At 43.2% G+C, this 18,610-nt stretch overlaps 1 protein-coding gene across 7 annotated transcripts in view; it reads left to right on the plus strand.

Moving 5' to 3' along the window:
* The window catches only part of NAIP (NLR family apoptosis inhibitory protein), a 48,152-nt gene extending 33,926 nt beyond the window's left edge, over positions 1–14,226 (plus strand). For 4 of the 7 annotated variants that reach the window (XM_033179810.1, XM_033179811.1, XM_033179814.1 and 1 more), the window contains 5 exons: positions 591–758; positions 2,482–2,634; positions 3,294–3,380; positions 5,984–6,148; positions 13,446–14,226. In XM_033179810.1, coding sequence (XP_033035701.1) covers positions 591–758; positions 2,482–2,634; positions 3,294–3,380; positions 5,984–6,148; positions 13,446–13,810 — 938 coding nt within the window. In that variant the 3' untranslated portion in view covers positions 13,811–14,226. Of the gene's footprint in view, positions 1–590; positions 759–2,481; positions 2,635–3,293; positions 3,381–5,983; positions 6,149–13,445 lie in introns of those variants that run through there. The other 3 variants (XM_033179812.1, XM_033179813.1, XM_033179817.1) reach the window with 3 other exon arrangements.
* Positions 14,227–18,610: the final 4,384 nt, after the last annotated feature.

Here is an 18,610-nt window from a genome sequence, read left to right on the forward strand (position 1 = left end):
CTACCTAGTGAGGCTCCGTCTCAAAAAATAATAATAATAAAAATAAAAAATCTTCCCTCCCACCAGCCCCTGATAACTTCTCTTCTATTTTCTGTCTGTATGAATTTGCCTATTGTCTAGACATTGCAACCTCCGTCTCCCAGGTTTACGTGATTCTCCTGCTTCAGCCTCCTGAGTAGCTGGGATTACAGATGCACACCACTACACCCAGCTAATTTTTTTTTTGTATTTTCAGTAGAGACAGGATTTCACTATGTTGGCCAGACTGGTCTCGAACTCCTGACCTCATGACCCGCCCACCTCGGCCTCCAAAAGTGCCGGGATTACAGGCGTGAGCCACCGCGCCTGGCTGAAATGCTGTATTTCTTTCTGTGAGCCTAAAGAGTAGCACAGGGCTTCCCATACAGTACGTAATCAGTAAATGCTGCAAACAGCAATATCTCCATATATGTACTCTGTAAAAAAAAAATGTTTTATGGTATGTGGAAGGTTTGCATGTGAAAATAGCTGGATGAATCAAAATGACAGTTTTAAAATGTCCATTCAGAACTCTTTAGATTAATAATGGCAAACTGTGTGCTGCTTTCCAGACCAAATCTTTCCTAATCTGGATAAGTTCCTGTGCCTGAAAGAACTGTCTGTGGATCTGAAGGGCAACATAAATGTTTTTTCAGTCATTCCTGAAGAATTTCCAAACTTCCACCATATGGAGAAATTATTGATTCAAATTTCAGCTGACTGTGATCCTTCCAAACTAGGTAAGGATGGCACTTTAATATGCTTGTTTTTTACATCAGTTGGAAAAGCTACTTGGCCAATAATTTACTTAAGAGTTAAAGTTCCTGTGGTTCTAAGGGTGTAGCCTGTATCCATGGCAAATTGTGAGGAATAGCACTCTTTCTCATTAAGAAAGCAGAGCGCTATTTGTAATTATTGAGCCTTTACTACACACTAGGAAGTGTCCTAAGCACTTCACAAATATTAACTCAGTCTTCATACTCACTCTATGAAGTAAAGTACTATTACTAATGCTCTTTTGTAGCTGGGAAAACTGAGACATAAAGAGATTAAGTAATTTGTAATATCCAGCTAAGGAAATGTAGATCTGTGACTCAAATAGAGGAATTTTGACTCTAAAATCTGAGTTCTTAATCCCTAATATAGGCCGGGTATGCTGGCTCATGCCTGTAATCCCACCACTTTAGGAGACGGAGAAGGTCAGATCACTTGAGGTCAGGAGTTCAAGACCAGCCTGACCAACATGGTGAAACCCCGTCTCTACTAAAAATACAAAAATTAGCTGGCATGGTGGCATATGCCTGTAATCCCAGCTACTTGAGAGGCTGAGGTAGGAGAATTGCCTGAACCTGGGAGGCAGAGATTGCAGTATGAGCCGAGACTGCGCCATCGTACTCCAGCCTGGGGAAAAACAGCGAAACTTGTGTGTGTGTGTGTGTGTGTGTGTGTGTGTATGTATATACATCGAAGCTGGAGGTGGTAGTTATATTTGTCAGCAATTTTTGCAACAAATTTAGGTTTTGCTTCAGAGTTGTCATTCCTTTTATGTTTCTTTTTTTTTTTTTTTTTGCGATAGAGTCTCACTCTGTCGCCCAGGCTGGAGTGCAGTGGCACCATGTTGGCTCACTGCAACCTCCATTTCCTGGGTTCAAGCAATTCTCCTGCCTCAGTCTCCCAAGTAACTGGGATTACAGGCATCCACCACCACGCCTGGCTAATTTTTTAATATTTTTAGTAGAGACGGGGTTTCACCATGTTGGCCAGGCCAGTCTCAAACTCCTGACCTCAGGTGATCCGCCCCCCTCGGCCTCCCAAAGTACTAGGATTACAGTATTCTTTGTATAGTATTCTTTTTTTTTTTTTTTTTTTTGAGACGCAGTCTTGCTCTGTTGCCCAGGCTGGAGTTTGGTGGCACAATCTCGGCTCACTGCAACCTCTGCCTCCTGGGTTCAAGTGATTCTCCTACCTCAGCCTCCCGAGTAGTTGGGATTACAGGCGCCTGCCACCACGCCCGGCAAATGTTTGTATTTTTAGTAGAGACAGGGTTTCACCATGTTGGTCAGGCTGGTCTCGAACTCCTGAGCTCAGGCGATCCACCCGCCTCGGCCTCCCAAAGTGCTGGGATTACAGGCGTGAGCCACCGCACCTGGCCTCTTTGTACAGTATTCTTATTGTGCAAATGTCATGTACAAACTTAGAGTTATTAGATGTTAAAGCTGAAGGTGATGCTATTTTTTAGAAGAGAAAACTGTTATCCAGAGAGGGTCAATAATGTGTCAAAATTCACATCAGTTGTTAGTTGCAGGACCTGAACCCAAGTCCAGTGACCTGATTCTTAGATCATGACATCGTGGTAGCTGGTTTTAATTCAGTATTATTGAAACAAAATAATAAACTACTCGGCTAATTTTGATAGAAATTTGCAGTATTTTCTAATTTCTGAAAATCCTTGATCTTTGACAGTAAAATTGATTCAAAATTCTCCAAACCTTCATGTTTTCCATCTGAAGTGTAACTTCTTTTCGGATTTTGAGTCTCTCATGACTGCACTTGCTTCCTGTAAGAAACTCACAGAAATTAAGTTTTCGGATTCATTTTTTGAAGCCGTCCCATTCGGTAAGAGTTATAATATTACAATTGTGGTTTAAGATGTTTCTATGGACACAGAGTCATATTAACCACTCTTTAAAAAGAGCCATATTTTGAGGCTGGGCGTGGTGACTCATGCCTGTAATCCCAGCACTTTGGGAAGCTGAGGCAGGAGGCTCGCTTGAGGTCAGGGGTTTAAGACCAGTCTGGGCAACATAACAAGTCCTCCATCTCTTAAAAAGTTTTTAAAAAATCAGTTGGGCACAGTGGCACCTGTAATCCTAGCTACTAGGGAAGAAGGCAGGAAGATTACTTGAGCCCAGAAGGTTGAGGTTGCAGCAAGATGTGATGGTACCAGTGTACTCCAGCCTTGGTGACAGAGGCCTTGTCTCTTTAAAAAAAGAAAGAAAAAAAGAGAAAAATTGTTTCTTAAATAATGAAGTATATGTGTTTCTAGAATTTTCTTTTTTACCTTTAAGTTCAGTTGAATTTGAAATTTCTAGAATTTTAATGACATTTCTAGTTATCAGAATTATTTTCTGAGCAAAAATTTGTTTTATTTACTTAGTCATATGAATTCAATCTGAATTATTACATTAATTTCTAATTTCTTCACTTTAAAAATGTTACGCTTTGCTGTGAGAGATGTAGCAGACATAACTCAATTTTTATTTTCTCTTTCATAGTTGCCATTTTGCCAAATTTTATTTCTCTGAAGATATTAAATCTTGCAGGCCAGCACTTTCCTGATGAGGAAACATCAGAAAAATTTGGTATGTTTACAAAATAGTGCTTTTTACGTACTCTTATTCTCTTTCTGCCCAGAATCCTTTTTCTCCTATTTTTAATTAGCCACAAGGAAGCAAGATATGTATTAGCTACCCTTGCTTACTAGAACAAAGCGATAGTGATGCTCAACTTCTACCCACCAAATGCCTTCACTATAGTTTTACCTCCAGACTTGATCTCATTCAAAGCAGAATGACTTCTTAGAGTACATATTTGGTCATTATAGCACGATGCAATTTCATTGTCAGGTATCTGTTCCAAATATAAGACCTCATAGTTTCAAAGGTTACTAGAATATAGGTAAAAATCTATCTTTTAAGGTTAAGAAAACTCAATATGTGAAACCCTATATTTCATAAAATGATAGCTGTAGAATTTAAATACTTTTTGATTTTTAAAAAAATGATTATGGGCCAGGCGCGGTGGCTCAAGCCTGTAATCCCAGCACTTTGGGAGGCCAAGATGGGCGGATCACGAGGTCAGGAGATCGAGACCATCCTGGCTAACACGGTGAAACCCCGTCTCTACTAAAAAAAAAATACAAAAAACTAGCCGAGCGAGGTGGCGGGCGCCTGTAGTCCCAGCTACTCGGGAGGCTGAGGCAGGAGAATGGCGTAAACCCCGGAGGTGGAGCTTGCAGTGAGCTGAGATCCGGCCACTGCACTCCAGCCTGGGCGACAGAGCGAGACTCCGTCTCAAAAAAAAAAAAAAAAAAAAATGATTATGAAAGTAATGTATGCTCATCAAAAACATTCTAACAGGAAAAAAAAAATAAAGGGAAGCAGTGGAGACAGGAACTGTAGAGCTGTGCTATTCAAAGTGCTTCTCAAACATAAGCGTGCATAAAGATTGCCAGGATCCTCCTCTTCTCTTCCCTTCCTTTGGAGGCACCTAGGTGGGTGGGGGCTGAGGTGGCAGAGGTAGGATCAGGGCCAAGGGGATGGCTGGCATACATCACAGGTTGATTAAGCAAATAATACTGTGAGTATAGCCAGGTGCAGTGGCTCACGCCTGTAATCCCGGCACTTTGGGAGGCCGAGGTGGGTGGATCACCTGAGGTCAGGAGTTCAAGACCAGCCTGGCCAACATGGTGAAACCCCGTCTCTACTAAAAAATACAAAAATTTGCTGGGCGTGGTGGCACATGCCTGTAGTCCCAGCTACTTGGGAGGCTGAGGCAGGAGAATCTCTGAAACCTGGGAGGCAGAGATTGCAGTGAGCCAAGATCAGGCCAGTGTACTCCAGCCTGGGTGACAGAGCAAGACTCCATCTCAAAAACAAACATGCAAACAAAGAAACAAAACAGTGAGTATAACGAGAGCCACGTTTCCTCACAGTTGGAAAAGGAATTTACTAATACTGAAAGGCGAGGCTAGAACGAACTTTGAGGTATTGGATTAGAATTGGAAATATTGGTCTGGCCTCATGGTTTTTTAACCTATGAACATACATAAAGAGATATCTCTGTATATATACACTCATCTCCACATGTCTATAGATACACACATACATATTTCTCAGTTCAGTCAATGGAGAGACTAGAAGGCACTGCAGTAATAATGAACACACCAAGTGCCTAGATACTGATTTCTAAATCCTGTCCTTCCTTAAAGGAACCAGGGTCCTTGCAAAATTGGCTGATTCAAGAACTGAGACAGGGAAAGAAAATAAGCCTGGGACATTGTTTTATGCTAGAAAGTATTCAATATATTTCCATGCGTGAGGCCTCAGAAGTTAACTTTCTAATGATCAAATGATCTATAGTGCGCCATGCTAGGAAGGAGTCAAAGTGAAAAGGAAGGTTCTAAAAGTGGTGGACTGTGAGGCTTTAGAGCTGGGAGGCCGGTGCAGAATCACAGAGTATGCCTGGCCCCTAATGGGAACTCAATAAATATTTGTTGACTGAACAAAGCAAGCTTACTTTTCTGTAGCTTCTTCTGACGGACAGCTGAGAGGCCATTGTTTGCCAGTAGTCAGTAATGCTTAGACTTTACCTGTGGGAGACAGCATTCAGACACATCACGGAACTGGCTAACCACACAACAGGAAGTGGACGTTATGCTGAAACAGGGGAAAGAAGGGAATGCATGTGGAAGACCTGAGTCTTTCTTCAAGTCCCTTCAGAAGTGTCCTTCATGTGGGGGAATGAGAAATATCTCTTGAATGTTACTGAAGATACCTATTCAGGACATAGCTGAAGACATTTTCTCAGTACCTCTGTTCTTTAACCTCAGCGGGAGGTGGAATGGGAAAGGAGGTGGCTGAAGGCATTGCAAAGCTAGGAAAGGGAACTGCAGGTCAGGAGAGCTTCATTCTAAACGAGGAAATGGAGATTTAATTGGCAGCCTGGACTTCAGTGCAGGAGAGATTGGTTGGTAGCGGGTGGTGGAGGAATTGTCTAGAGGAGCGAGGAAGATGAAAGCATGTGCTGGCCCTTCTCTTGCCCTCGGAGAGCAAGAGGAATGGCCTCTTTGCTACATGGAGTTTCCTGGACTGTGCATGATGTTTAGACCATGCATGATTTTCAGATTACTGTTGCACAGGAACAAAAAGTACAAAGAGAATAGCTTTTTGGTCTTTTCTGACAGCCTACATTTTAGGTTCTCTTAGTAACCTGGAAGAATTGATCCTTCCTACTGGGGATGCAATTTATCAAGTGGCCAAACTGATCATCCAGCAGTGTCAGCAGCTTCATTGTCTCCGAGTCCTCTCATTTTTCCAGACTTTGAATGACGACAGCGTGGTGGAAATTGGTGAGCTAGTGTTTCAGCTTGCATGGAAGCCAGTGGTATAGCCAAGCTTTCTGCTGCAACATGTCTATATAAACATTTGTCCCTCTAGAAATTTTCAACCCACTTCCTCATTTTCACTATCATACTGCTCCTTCTAGTGTCCTTCTTGGATTTAGGGGCATTCTGGTCAGATTTGGAAGTACAAAAAGGTCTCCCATTTGTGGATATACAAGCCCTCAAATCTGTGTTCTTGTCACCTGGTGTTTCAGACACCTGGTCACATATCCTCCTAAGTACTCCTTTTTAAAACTGAAGATGAATACACACACAGGAGAGTACAAAAATCATATATGTACTGCTCACTGAATTTTCTTTTTTTCTTTTTCCTTTTTTTGAGATGGCATTTCGCTCGTTGCCCAGGCTGGAGTGCAATGGCACGATCTCAGGTCACTGCAACCTCTGCCTCCTGGGTTCAAGCGATTCTCCTGCCTCAGCTGCCCAAGTATCTGGGATTACAGGTGCATGCCACCACACCTGGCTAATGTTTGTATTTTTAGTAAACACAGGGTTTCACCATGTTGGCCAGGCTAGTCTCGAACTCCTGACCTCAAGTGATCCGCCCTCCTTGACCTCCCAAAGTGCTGGGATTACAGGCATGAGCCACCGTGCCCAGCCTAGAAAGGTCTTTTACTTTGCTTTTGAAATATATTTTTTCAGTGAGTATAGACTTCTGTTTTTGGCACGTATTTTCTCTCACATTTCTAGCTTCCATAATATCTTTTGTTTAGGCGGCTGTCGTCTTTTTGTTGTGCTCTTGAAGGTGAGGTATCTTTTCCCCCCTCCTTTGGTGGGATTATTTTAAGATTATTTTCTTTGTTTTCTGTTGTGGCAGTTGCTCTGAACTTGTGTACCCCCCAGAATCCACGTGTTGAAGCCCTAACCCTCAGTGTGATTGTATCTGGAGATAGGACATTTTAGGGCATTTTGTTATGGCCACCTGAGCAGACAACAGCAGCAGGTGCACGCTAATGTGTCCTGCTGGGTTTTCTTTGTATTTACTCTGCTTGTGGTTTCTAGAACTGATTGGCTCTGTGCTTGATGTCTTTTATCAGTTTTGAGAAGTTCTTGGCCAATATGCATACAGCTTCTGCCGGTTCTTCTCCTCCATTCTTTCTCTGCTCTTCTTGCATATAGCAGAATGACTCAACCTAATTTGGAACCGGGGAGCCCTTTTTAGGAACTGAGATTTCTTTTTCTTTTCCTTTTCTTTTGTTTTTTTGAGGCAGAGTCTTGCTCTGTCACCCATGCTGGAGCGCAGTGGCGGGATCTTGGCTCACTGCAACCTCAGCCTCCTGGGTTCAAGCGATTCTCCTGCCTCAGCCTCCTGAGTAGCTGGGACTATAGGCATGCACCACCACACCCCTAATTTTGTATTTTTAGTAGAGACGGGGTTTCGTCTTATCTAGGCTGGTCTCAAACTCCTGACCTCAAGTAATCTGCCCACTTCGGCCTCCCCAAGTGCTGGGATTACCGCGCGTGAGCCACGGTGCCTGGCCTGAGGAATTGAGATTTCTGTCGAGACCTGAAGGAGAATGACCCAGGCATAGTTGGTAGAGGAGGGATTGAGACATCATTTCAAACAGAGGTAATCACTTAGGTCATAGCCTGGAGTTAAAGAGAACCAGTATATTTGAAGAACTTTGGGGAAAAAAAGGATATCTGGAGCAAGAGGCAGGAGTGAGTTGTGAGAAAAAGACTGGAGAGGAAAGTACAAGCCCGATGGAGAGGCTGTGTCGGGTGTGTTACAAGGGCAGGGTCTCATTTTCTTATGCTCAGCACTGTTATTTTATGTTATTTAAAAAAAACAAAAAACAAAAAACAATGACAACTTACAGCCTTTTCTTAAAGGCCTTGTTTCTTCCTCCTTATGAGGAAGAATTTAATAACATTAAATTTTATGGTCTCTCTCATCCTCATTTACTATAAATTATTTGTGTTTTATTCTTCTCACTACATTAGGTCAAAGCCTTCCTTAGAACTTGAATCTCACATACAGATTTGAGCCAGTAACCCTGTCCCTCTCCCTCCTGAGAGCAGATGTTTTCTCTTCCCAGCACCCAGCAGAGTATGCCTGGCCCATAGTGGGAACTCAATAAATATTTGTTGAATGAACAAAGCAAGCTTACTTTTCTGTAGCTTCTTCTGACGGACAGCTGAGAGGCCATTGTTTGCCAGTAGTCAGTAATGCTTAGACTTTACCTGTGGGAGACAGCATTCAGACACATCACGGAACTGGCTAACCACACAACAGGAAGTGGACGTTATGCTGAAACAGGGAAAGAAGGGAATGCATGTGGAAGACCTGAGTCTTTCTTCAAGTCCCTTCAGAAGTGTCCTTCATGTGGGGGAATGAGAAATATCTCTTGAATGTTACTGAAGATACCTATTCAGGACATAGCTGAAGACATTTTCTCAGTACCTCTGTTCTTTAACCTCAGCGGGAGGTGGAATGGGAAAGGAGGTGGCTGAAGGCATTGCAAAGCTAGGAAAGGGAACTGCAGGTCAGGAGAGCTTCATTCTAAACGAGGAAATGGAGATTTAATTGGCAGCCTGGACTTCAGTGCAGGAGAGATTGGTTGGTAGCGGGTGGTGGAGGAATTGTCTAGAGGAGCGAGGAAGATGAAAGCATGTGCTGGCCCTTCTCTTGCCCTCGGAGAGCAAGAGGAATGGCCTCTTTGCTACATGGAGTTTCCTGGACTGTGCATGATGTTTAGACCATGCATGATTTTCAGATTACTGTTGCACAGGAACAAAAAGTACAAAGAGAATAGCTTTTTGGTCTTTTCTGACAGCCTACATTTTAGGTTCTCTTAGTAACCTGGAAGAATTGATCCTTCCTACTGGGATGCAATTTATCAAGTGGCCAACTGATCATCCAGCAGTGTCAGCAGCTTCATTGTCTCCGAGTCCTCTCATTTTTCCAGACTTTGAATGACGACAGCGTGGTGGAAATTGGTGAGCTAGTGTTTCAGCTTGCATGGAAGCCAGTGGTATAGCCAAGCTTTCTGCTGCAACATGTCTATATAAACATTGTCCCTCTAGAAATTTTCAACCCACTTCCTCATTTTCACTATCATACTGCTCCTTCTAGTGTCCTTCTTGGATTTAGGGGCATTCTGGTCAGATTTGGAAGTACAAAAAGGTCTCCCATTTGTGGATATACAAGCCCTCAAATCTGTGTTCTTGTCACCTGGTGTTTCAGACACCTGGTCACATATCCTCCTAAGTACTCCTTTTTAAAACTGAAGATGAATACACACACAGGAGAGTACAAAAATCATATATGTACTGCTCACTGAATTTTCTTTTTTTCTTTTCCTTTTTTGAGATGGCATTTCGCTCGTTGCCCAGGCTGGAGTGCAATGGCACGATCTCAGGTCACTGCAACCTCTGCCTCCTGGGTTCAAGCGATTCTCCTGCCTCAGCTGCCCAAGTATCTGGGATTACAGGTGCATGCCACCACACCTGGCTAATGTTTGTATTTTTAGTAAACACAGGGTTTCACCATGTTGCCAGGCTAGTCTCGAACTCCTGACCTCAAGTGATCCGCCCTCCTTGACCTCCCAAAGTGCTGGGATTACAGGCATGAGCCACCGTGCCCAGCCTAGAAAGGTCTTTTACTTTGCTTTTGAAATATATTTTTTTCAGTGAGTATAGACTTCTGTTTTTGGCACGTATTTTCTCTCACATTTCTAGCTTCCATAATATCTTTTGTTTAGGCGGCTGTCGTCTTTTTGTTGTGCTCTTGAAGGTGAGGTATCTTTTCCCCCCTCCTTTGGTGGGATTATTTTAAGATTATTTTCTTTGTTTTCTGTTGTGGCAGTTGCTCTGAACTTGTGTACCCCCCAGAATCCACGTGTTGAAGCCCTAACCCTCAGTGTGATTGTATCTGGAGATAGGACATTTTAGGGCATTTTGTTATGGCCACCTGAGCAGACAACAGCAGCAGGTGCACGCTAATGTGTCCTGCTGGGTTTTCTTTGTATTTACTCTGCTTGTGGTTTCTAGAACTGATTGGCTCTGTGCTTGATGTCTTTTATCAGTTTTGAGAAGTTCTTGGCCAATATGCATACAGCTTCTGCCCGGTTCTTCTCCTCCATTCTTTCTCTGCTCTTCTTGCATATAGCAGAATGACTCAACCTAATTTGGAACCAGGGGAGCCCTTTTTTAGGAACTGAGATTTCTTTTTCTTTTCCTTTTCTTTTGTTTTTTTGAGGCAGAGTCTTGCTCTGTCACCCATGCTGGAGCGCAGTGGCGGGATCTTGGCTCACTGCAACCTCAGCCTCCTGGGTTCAAGCGATTCTCCTGCCTCAGCCTCCTGAGTAGCTGGGACTATAGGCATGCACCACCACACCCAGCTAATTTTTGTATTTTTAGTAGAGACGGGGTTTCGTCATGTTATCTAGGCTGGTCTCAAACTCCTGACCTCAAGTAATCTGCCCACTTCGGCCTCCCAAAGTGCTGGGATTACCGGCGTGAGCCACGGTGCCTGGCCTGAGGAATTGAGATTTCTGTCGAGACCTGAAGGAAGAATGACCCAGGCATAGTTGGTAGAGGAGGGATTGAGACATCATTTCAAACAGAGGTAATCACTTAGGTCATAGCCTGGAGTTAAAGAGAACCAGATATATTTGAAGAACTTTGGGGAAAAAAAGGAATATCTGGAGCAAGAGGCAGGAGTGAGTTGTGAGAAAAAGACTGGAGAGGAAAGTACAAGCCCGACTGGAGAGGCTGTGTCGGGTGTGTTACAAGGGCAGGGTCTCATTTTCTTACTGCTCAGCACTGTTATTTTATGTTATTTAAAAAAAACAAAAAACAAAAAACAATGACAACTTACAGCCTTTTTCTTAAAGGCCTTGTTTCTTCCTCCTTATGAGGAAGAATTTAATAACATTAAATTTTATGGTCTCTCTCATCCTCATTTACTATAAATTATTTGTGTTTTATTCTTCTCACTACATTAGGTCAAAGCCTTCCTTAGAACTTGAATCTCACATACAGATTTGAGCCAGTAACCCCTGTCCCTCTCCCTCCTGAGAGCAGATGTTTTCTCTTCCCAGCACCCAGCAGAGTATGCCTGGCCCATAGTGGGAACTCAATAAATATTTGTTGACTGAACAAAGCAAGCTTACTTTTCTGTAGCTTCTTCTGACGGACAGCTGAGAGGCCATTGTTTGCCAGTAGTCAGTAATGCTTAGACTTTACCTGTGGGAGACAGCATTCAGACACATCACGGAACTGGCTAACCACACAACAGGAAGTGGATGTTATGCTGAAACGGGAAAGAAGGGAATGCATGTGGAAGACCTGAGTCTTTCTTCAAGTCCTTTCAGAAGTGTCCTTCATGTCGGGGAATGAGAAATATCTCTTGAATGTTACTGAAGATACCTATTTAGGACATAGCTGAAGACATTTTCTCAGTACCTCTGTTCTTTAACCTCAGTGAAGCTACAGTCATAGATTCTAGATTGAAACCAAACTTAACCTTTGCCCAAGTTAGAAAAAAAAAGAGGTTTAGCAATTAAAAACAAAGCTGGGCATAGTGGCTTATGCCTGTAATCCCAACATGTTGGGAGGCCAAGACAGAAGGACTGCTTGAGGCCAGGAGTTTGAGACAAGATTGGGCAATATAGCAAGACCTTATCTCCATAAAAAATTGAAAAAATTAGCCAAGCATGGTGGCTAGTCCTGAGTAGCTAGGACTCAGGAGGCTGAGGCGGGAGGATTGCCTGAGCCCAGAAATTCTAGGCTGCAGTGAGTTATAACTGAACCATTGCAACTCCAGCCTAGGCAACCAAGTGACACCCTGTCTCAAAAAAGAAATTTTTTTTTTTTTTTAAACCCCAAAACGAAACAACAAAAACTCTGCTCGGTACCCATTCCAAAGTCTAGTCAACCTGTGTTCATTGAGAACACAGGGTGTGCCCAGCTTCCGTTTCCTTCAGAGGCTTTAGTCTCAAACAGGAGGGTCCCTTCTGGGCCACAGAAATAGGGCATAGCAGTAGACAGTCAGATGACATGGCTTTAGGAATGTCACACCCCCTTCTCTATAAAAGGGGAAGACATAGTTGCCACAATCTCTGAAGTCCCTTGTAATTTAGTCTGGATTTTTCTTTTTTGTTTTTTTGTGTGTTTTTGTTTTGTTTTTCTGTTATGTTTTTTTAGACGGAGTCTTGCGCTGTCACCCAGGCTGGAGTGCAGTAGTGGGATCTCGGCTCACTGCAACCTCTACCTCCCAGGTTCAAGCTGATTCTCCTGCCTCAGCTTCCCAAGTAGCTGAGATTACAGGCATGTGCCACCATATCCGGCTGATTATTGTATTTTTAGTAGAGACTGGGTTTCACCATGTTGGCCAGGCTGGTCTCAAACTCCTGACTTCAAGTGATCCACCCACCTCGGCCTCCCAAAGTGCTGGGATTACAGGCGTGAACCAGAGTGACTGGCCAACTTAGTCTGGTTTGTAGGCACGATGTGCCTTGGCATGTGACCTCCTGTGAGACCAAAAGAGAAGCTCATATTTGTCCAGGATGGCGAAACTCTCAGCACAATGGCATCAGTGCTTTAAGACTTGGCTGTACTTCTTTGGTTTTTGCTTCTCCCTTATATTTTTGCCAGGTGCTTCTTTATTAACCCATCAGCTCTTTGAGTTTTTTAAGGAGATATTTTAAAAATATTATATTAAGCTGGGCACAGTGACATGTGCTTGTAATCCCAGCTACTTGGGAAGCTGAGGCAGGAGGATCACTTGAGTCCAGGAGTTTGAGACCAGCCTGTGATGGCCAGGCGCAGTGGCTTACACCTGTAATCCCAGCACTTTGGGAGGCTGAAGCAGGTGGATCACAAGGTCAGGCGATCGAGACCATCCTGGCTAACATGGTGAAACCCCACCTCTACTAAAAATACAAAAAATTAGCTGGGCGTGGTGGTGGGCGCCTGTAGTCCCAGCTACTCTGGAGGCTGAGGCAGGAGAATGGCGTGAACCTGGGAGGCAGAGGTTGCAGTGAGCCGAGATCGCACCACTGCACTCCAGCCTGGGTGACAGAGCGAGACTCCATCTCAAAAAAAAAAAAAAAGGAAAAAGAAAAAGAGACCCAACTGTGTTAACCCAGCAAGACCACATTTCAAAAAACAAAATTATATTGAGCACTTCCTACTAGTAGTGGTGGTGGGAGAGGAGGCTAGTTAAAATAACCTAGTCCACCATTATTGAAATGGAAGTCCTTATGATTCTATTTTCATAAATGTTTTGTTTTTGTAGCCAAAGTAGCAATCAGTGGAGGTTTCCAGAAACTTGAGAACGTAAATCTTTCAATCAATCACAAGATTACAGAGGAAGGATACAGAAATTTCTTTCAAGCACTGGACAACATGCCAAACTTGCAGGAGTTGAACATCTCCAGGCATTTCACAGAGTGTATCAAAGCTCAGGCCACAACAGTCAAGTCTTTGAGTCAATGTGTGTTACGACTGCCAAGCCTCATTAGACTGAACATGTTAAGTTGGCTCTTGGATGCAGATGATATTGCATTGCTTAATGTCATGAAAGAAAGACATCCTCAATCTAAGTACTTAACTATTCTCCAGAAATGGATACTGCCGTTCTCTCCCATCATTCAGAAATAAAAGATTCAGCTAAAAACTGCTGAATCAATAATTTGTCTTGTGGCACATCGAGGATGTAAAAAAAGTTGTTCAATTAATGCTAAAAACCAAATTATCCAAAATTATTTTATTAAATATTGCATACAAAAGAAAATGTGTAAGGCTTGCTAAAAAACAAAACAAAACAAAACAAAAAACAGTCCTGCATACTCACCACCAAGCTCAAGAAATAAATCATCACCAATACCTTTGAGGTCCCAGAAAAATCCACCCCAGCTAAAGGTAAACCCTTCAATCAAGTTGATACAGCTAACCCTCTATTGTCCATGGTCAACAGGGAAGGGGTTGGGGACAGGTCTGCCAATCTATCTAAAAGCCACAATATGGAAGAAGTGTTCAATTTATATAATAAATGGCTAACTTAATGGTTGAATCAGTTTCATACATGGATGAAACGAGTTTAACAGAGGATCCACATGAATCTTCTGTGGGTCAAGACATATCCCTTAATCCTTGTAGAACCTGTTTTCTATATTGAACTAGCTTTGGTACAGTAGAATTAACTTACTTTCCCTTTATCCACTGCCAGTGTAAAGAGGAAACAGGGGTTAGGGAAAAATGACTTTATTCCAGAGGCTTTTCAGAGTTATATAACATATGCTATAATTTAGAATTTTCTTATGAATCCACTCTCCTTGGGTAGAAAATATTTTATCTCTAGTGATTTCATAATATTATTTCCATATCATAGTATTTCATAGTATTATATTTGATATGAGTGTCTATATCAATATCAGTGTCCAGAATTTCATTCCTACCAGGTAAGTAGTTTTCTGAACGGCCAGAAGACCATTCTAAATTCATGATACTACTATAAGTTGGTAAACAACCATACTTTTATCCTCATTTTTATTTTTACTAAGAAAAAGTCAATTCTCCTCCCCGTGCCCAAGTATGAACTATAGGGACAGTATGTATGGTGTGGTCTCATTTGTTTAGAAAACCACTTACGACTGAGTGCAGTGGCTCACACCTGTAATCCCAGCACTTTGGGAGGCTGAGGTGGGTGAATCATTTAAGGTCAGGAATTCGAGACCAGCCTGGCCAGCATGGTGAAACCCCATCTCTACTAAAAATACAAAAACTAGCTAGGTGTGGTGGCACATGCCTGTAGTCCCAGCCAGTAGGGCAGCTGAGATGCAAGACTTGCTTGAACCCGGGAGGCAGAGGTTGCAGTGAGCTGAGATGGCGCCACTGCATTCCAACCTGGGCAACAGAGCGAAACCCTGTCTCAAAACAAAAAACAAAACCACTTACATTTCTAGCTACATTAAGAATTTCTGGGGACCGGGCGCGGTGGCTCAAGCCTGTAATCCCAGCACTTTGGGAGGCTGAGACGGGCGGATCACGAGGTCAGGAGATCGAGACCATCCTGGCTAATACGGTGAAACCCTGTCTCTACTTAAAAATACAAAAAACTAGCCGGGCGACGAGGCGGGCGCCTGTAGTCCCAGCTACTCGGGAGGCTGAGGCAGGAGAATGGTGTGAACCCGGGAGGCGGAGCTTGCAGTGAGCTCAGATCCGGCCACTGCACTCCAGCCTGGGTGGCAGAGCAAGACTCCGTCTCAAAAAAAAAAAAAAAAAAAAAAAAAAATTTCTGAATATGTTAATGAGCTTGCTTGTGGTAACCATTTATCATACCAGAAAGTATATGTATACCAAAACATGTTGAACATCCATGTTGTACAACTGAAATATACATAATTTTAATTTGTTAATTATACCTAAATGAAACTGGAAAAAAATTCTGGAAGGATGTATCTAAAAATGTTAATAGTGGGTACCTCTAGGAAGTGGGCCTGGAAGCCATTCTTAGTTTTCACTCTCTCTCTTTCTGTACTGCTTTTTGTTTTACTAGTGCCTACATTATTTTTCTATTTAAAACAAAAATAAATCTAGTTTAGCACTAAAACATTAACTGGAGCTACCTCTGGAGGGCAAGATTACTAGAAGGTGGGATGGATAGTCTTCTTGCTTGTCTGATTTTATATGTAATACCTTTGTAATCAGAAAGGTTGTTAAGCATTATATCAGAATCCAGTTAGGAGACAGAAACCACACAGCAATTTCAATGGGGAGTCTTTAATATACAGATGCTCGGCCGGATGCAGTGGCTCACGCCTGTAATTCCAGCACTTTGGGAGGCCAAGGTGGGCAGATCACTTGAGGTCAGGAGTTTGAGACCAGCCTGGCCAACATGGTGAAATCCTGTCTCTACTAACAATACAAAAAAAATTTAAAAAAAAAAATAGCCAGGCATGGTGGTGTGCAACTGTAGTCCCAGCTACTTGGGAGGCTGAGGCAGGAGAATTGCTTGAACCCAGGAGGTGGAGGTTGCAGTGAGCCGAGATCGTGCCACTGCACTCCAGCCTGGGTGACAGAGCAAGACTCCGTTTCAAAAAAAGTAAAAATAAAATAAAAATATACAGATGCTCCTCAACTTACAACAGGGTTATATCCTGAAAAACCCATTGTAAGTAAAAATATTGTATGTCAGGCATTTAATATACCTAAACTACCGAACATCATAATACGTTAAAAACTCATCAGATTCCATGCAAATTATTTGTCCAGAGTTTCTTCTAAGGGCTTTTAGTTTAAGCAAGGGTCAGTAAAGTATGGCCCTGGACTGTCTAGCCCTCAAGCTAAGAATGGTTTTTACATTTTTTAAAGCAACAGAGACTATCAGTGGCCTCCAAAGCTAAAATATTTACTCTGTTCTTTTACAGAAAATGAACTACTTCTACGACAAAATACTTTTGAATCATAAGCTTATCATGCCCTTTATTCTAGTTTACATCAGTCTTCATAGGACTCCCAAGTCATCCCTCATTGACCCAACACCTGTCCTCATGGTTGTAAGTCCTCCCTCCCTTCCTCCATCCATCTCTTCCTCTCTCCCTTTCTCTTTCCCTCTCTCCCTTCCTTCCTTTTCTTTCTTTCATAAAGAAAAGAGGTTTAGATGACTCACGGTTCTGCAGGCATCACAGGAAGTATGGTGCTGGCATCTGCTCCACTTTTAGGGAGGCCTCAGGAAACTTAAAATCATGGCGGAAGGTGAGCACACATGTCACATGACAAAAGCAGAAACAAGTGAGAGATAGTCGGGGGGGGCAGGTTCCATACACTTTTAAATGACCAAATCTCATGAGAACTCAGTATCAACACAAAGATAACACCAAGCCATGAGGCATTTGCCTCCATGATCCAAACACCTCCTACCATGCCCCATGTCCAACACTGGGGACACAATTCAATATTTGAGTAGAGACTAATATCCAAACCATATCATTCCACCTCTGGCCCCTCCCAAGTCTTATGTCCTTTTCACATTGCAAAATACAACCATGCCTTCCCAACAGTCCCCCAAAGTCTTAACTCATTCCAGCATTAACTCAAGTCCAAAGTCTCATCTGAGACAAGACAAATCCCTTCCACCTATGAGCCTATAAAATAAAAAACAAATTATTTACTTCCAACATACAGTAAGGGTTCAGGGGTTGGGGAAATATTTCCATTCCAAAATGGAAAAATCTGCCAAAAAAGGGGGCTACAGGCCCCATGCAAGTTCAAAACCCAGCATGCCAGTCATTGAATCATAAAACTCCACAATGATCTCCATGTGGTACGCTGATATGAGGATTGGGCTCCCAAGGCCTTGGGCAGCTCTGCTCCTATAGCTTTGCAGAGTTCAGCCCCTGAGGCTGCTGTCACAGGCTGGAGTTGATTGCCTGTGGCTTTTCCAGGTACAGAGTACAAGCTGCCAGTGGCTCTACCATTCTGGAGTCTGGAGAACAGTAGCCCTCTTCTCACAGCTCCACTAGGCACTGCCCCGGTAGGGACTCTGCATGGGGCCTTTAACCCCACATTTCCCCTCCACACTGCCCTAGTAGAGGCTCTCTGTGAGGGCTCTGCCCCTGCAGCAAGCTTCTGTTTGGACACCCAGGCTTTTCCATACATCCTCTGAAATCCAGGCAGAGGCTACCAAGAATCCACCATTTTTGCATTCTGTGTGCCTGCAGGCTTACCACCTAATGGAAGCTGTGAAGGCTATGGCTTATGCCCTCCAAAGTAACAGCCCAAGCTATACCTAGGCCCCTTTGAGCCCCTGCTGGAGTTGGAGCCATCTGGATGCAGTGTTGGGAGGATGCACAGGGCCCAGCCCAGGAAAACATTCAGTCCTCCTAGGCCTCAGGGCCTATGATAGGAGGGGCTGCCCCATAGGTCTCTGAAATGCCTTTGAGGCCTTTGCCCCATTGTCTTGGATATTACCACTTGGATCCCTTTCAGTTATGCAAATATCAACAAGTGGTTGCTCCACAGCCTGCTTGAATTCCTTGATGAGAAAGTGTTTTCTATTTTTTACCACATGGCTAGGCTGCACATTTTCCAAACTTTTAGGCTCTGCTTCCTGTTTAAATGTAAGTTCCAACTTTAAGTCATTCATTTGCTCCCACAACTCAGCACAGGCTGTTAGAAGCAGCAGGCCACATCTTGAATGCTTTGCTGCTTAGAAATTTCTTCTGCCAGATACCCTAGGTCATAATTTTTTTTTTTTTTTTTTTTTTTTTTTTTGAGACGGAGTCTGGCTCTCTCGCCCAGGCTGGAGTGCAGTGGCCGGATCTCAGCTCACTGCAAGCTCCGCCTCCCGGGTTTACGCCATTCTCCTGCCTCCGCCTCCCAAGTAGCTGGGACTACAGGCGCCCGCCTCGTCGCCCGGCTAGTTTTTTGTATTCTTTAGTAGAGACGGGGTTTCACCGT

Source organism: Trachypithecus francoisi, unplaced genomic scaffold, assembly GCF_009764315.1.
Source record: "Trachypithecus francoisi isolate TF-2019V2 unplaced genomic scaffold, Tfra_2.0 Lachesis_group2, whole genome shotgun sequence".
NCBI lineage: Eukaryota > Metazoa > Chordata > Mammalia > Primates > Cercopithecidae > Trachypithecus > Trachypithecus francoisi.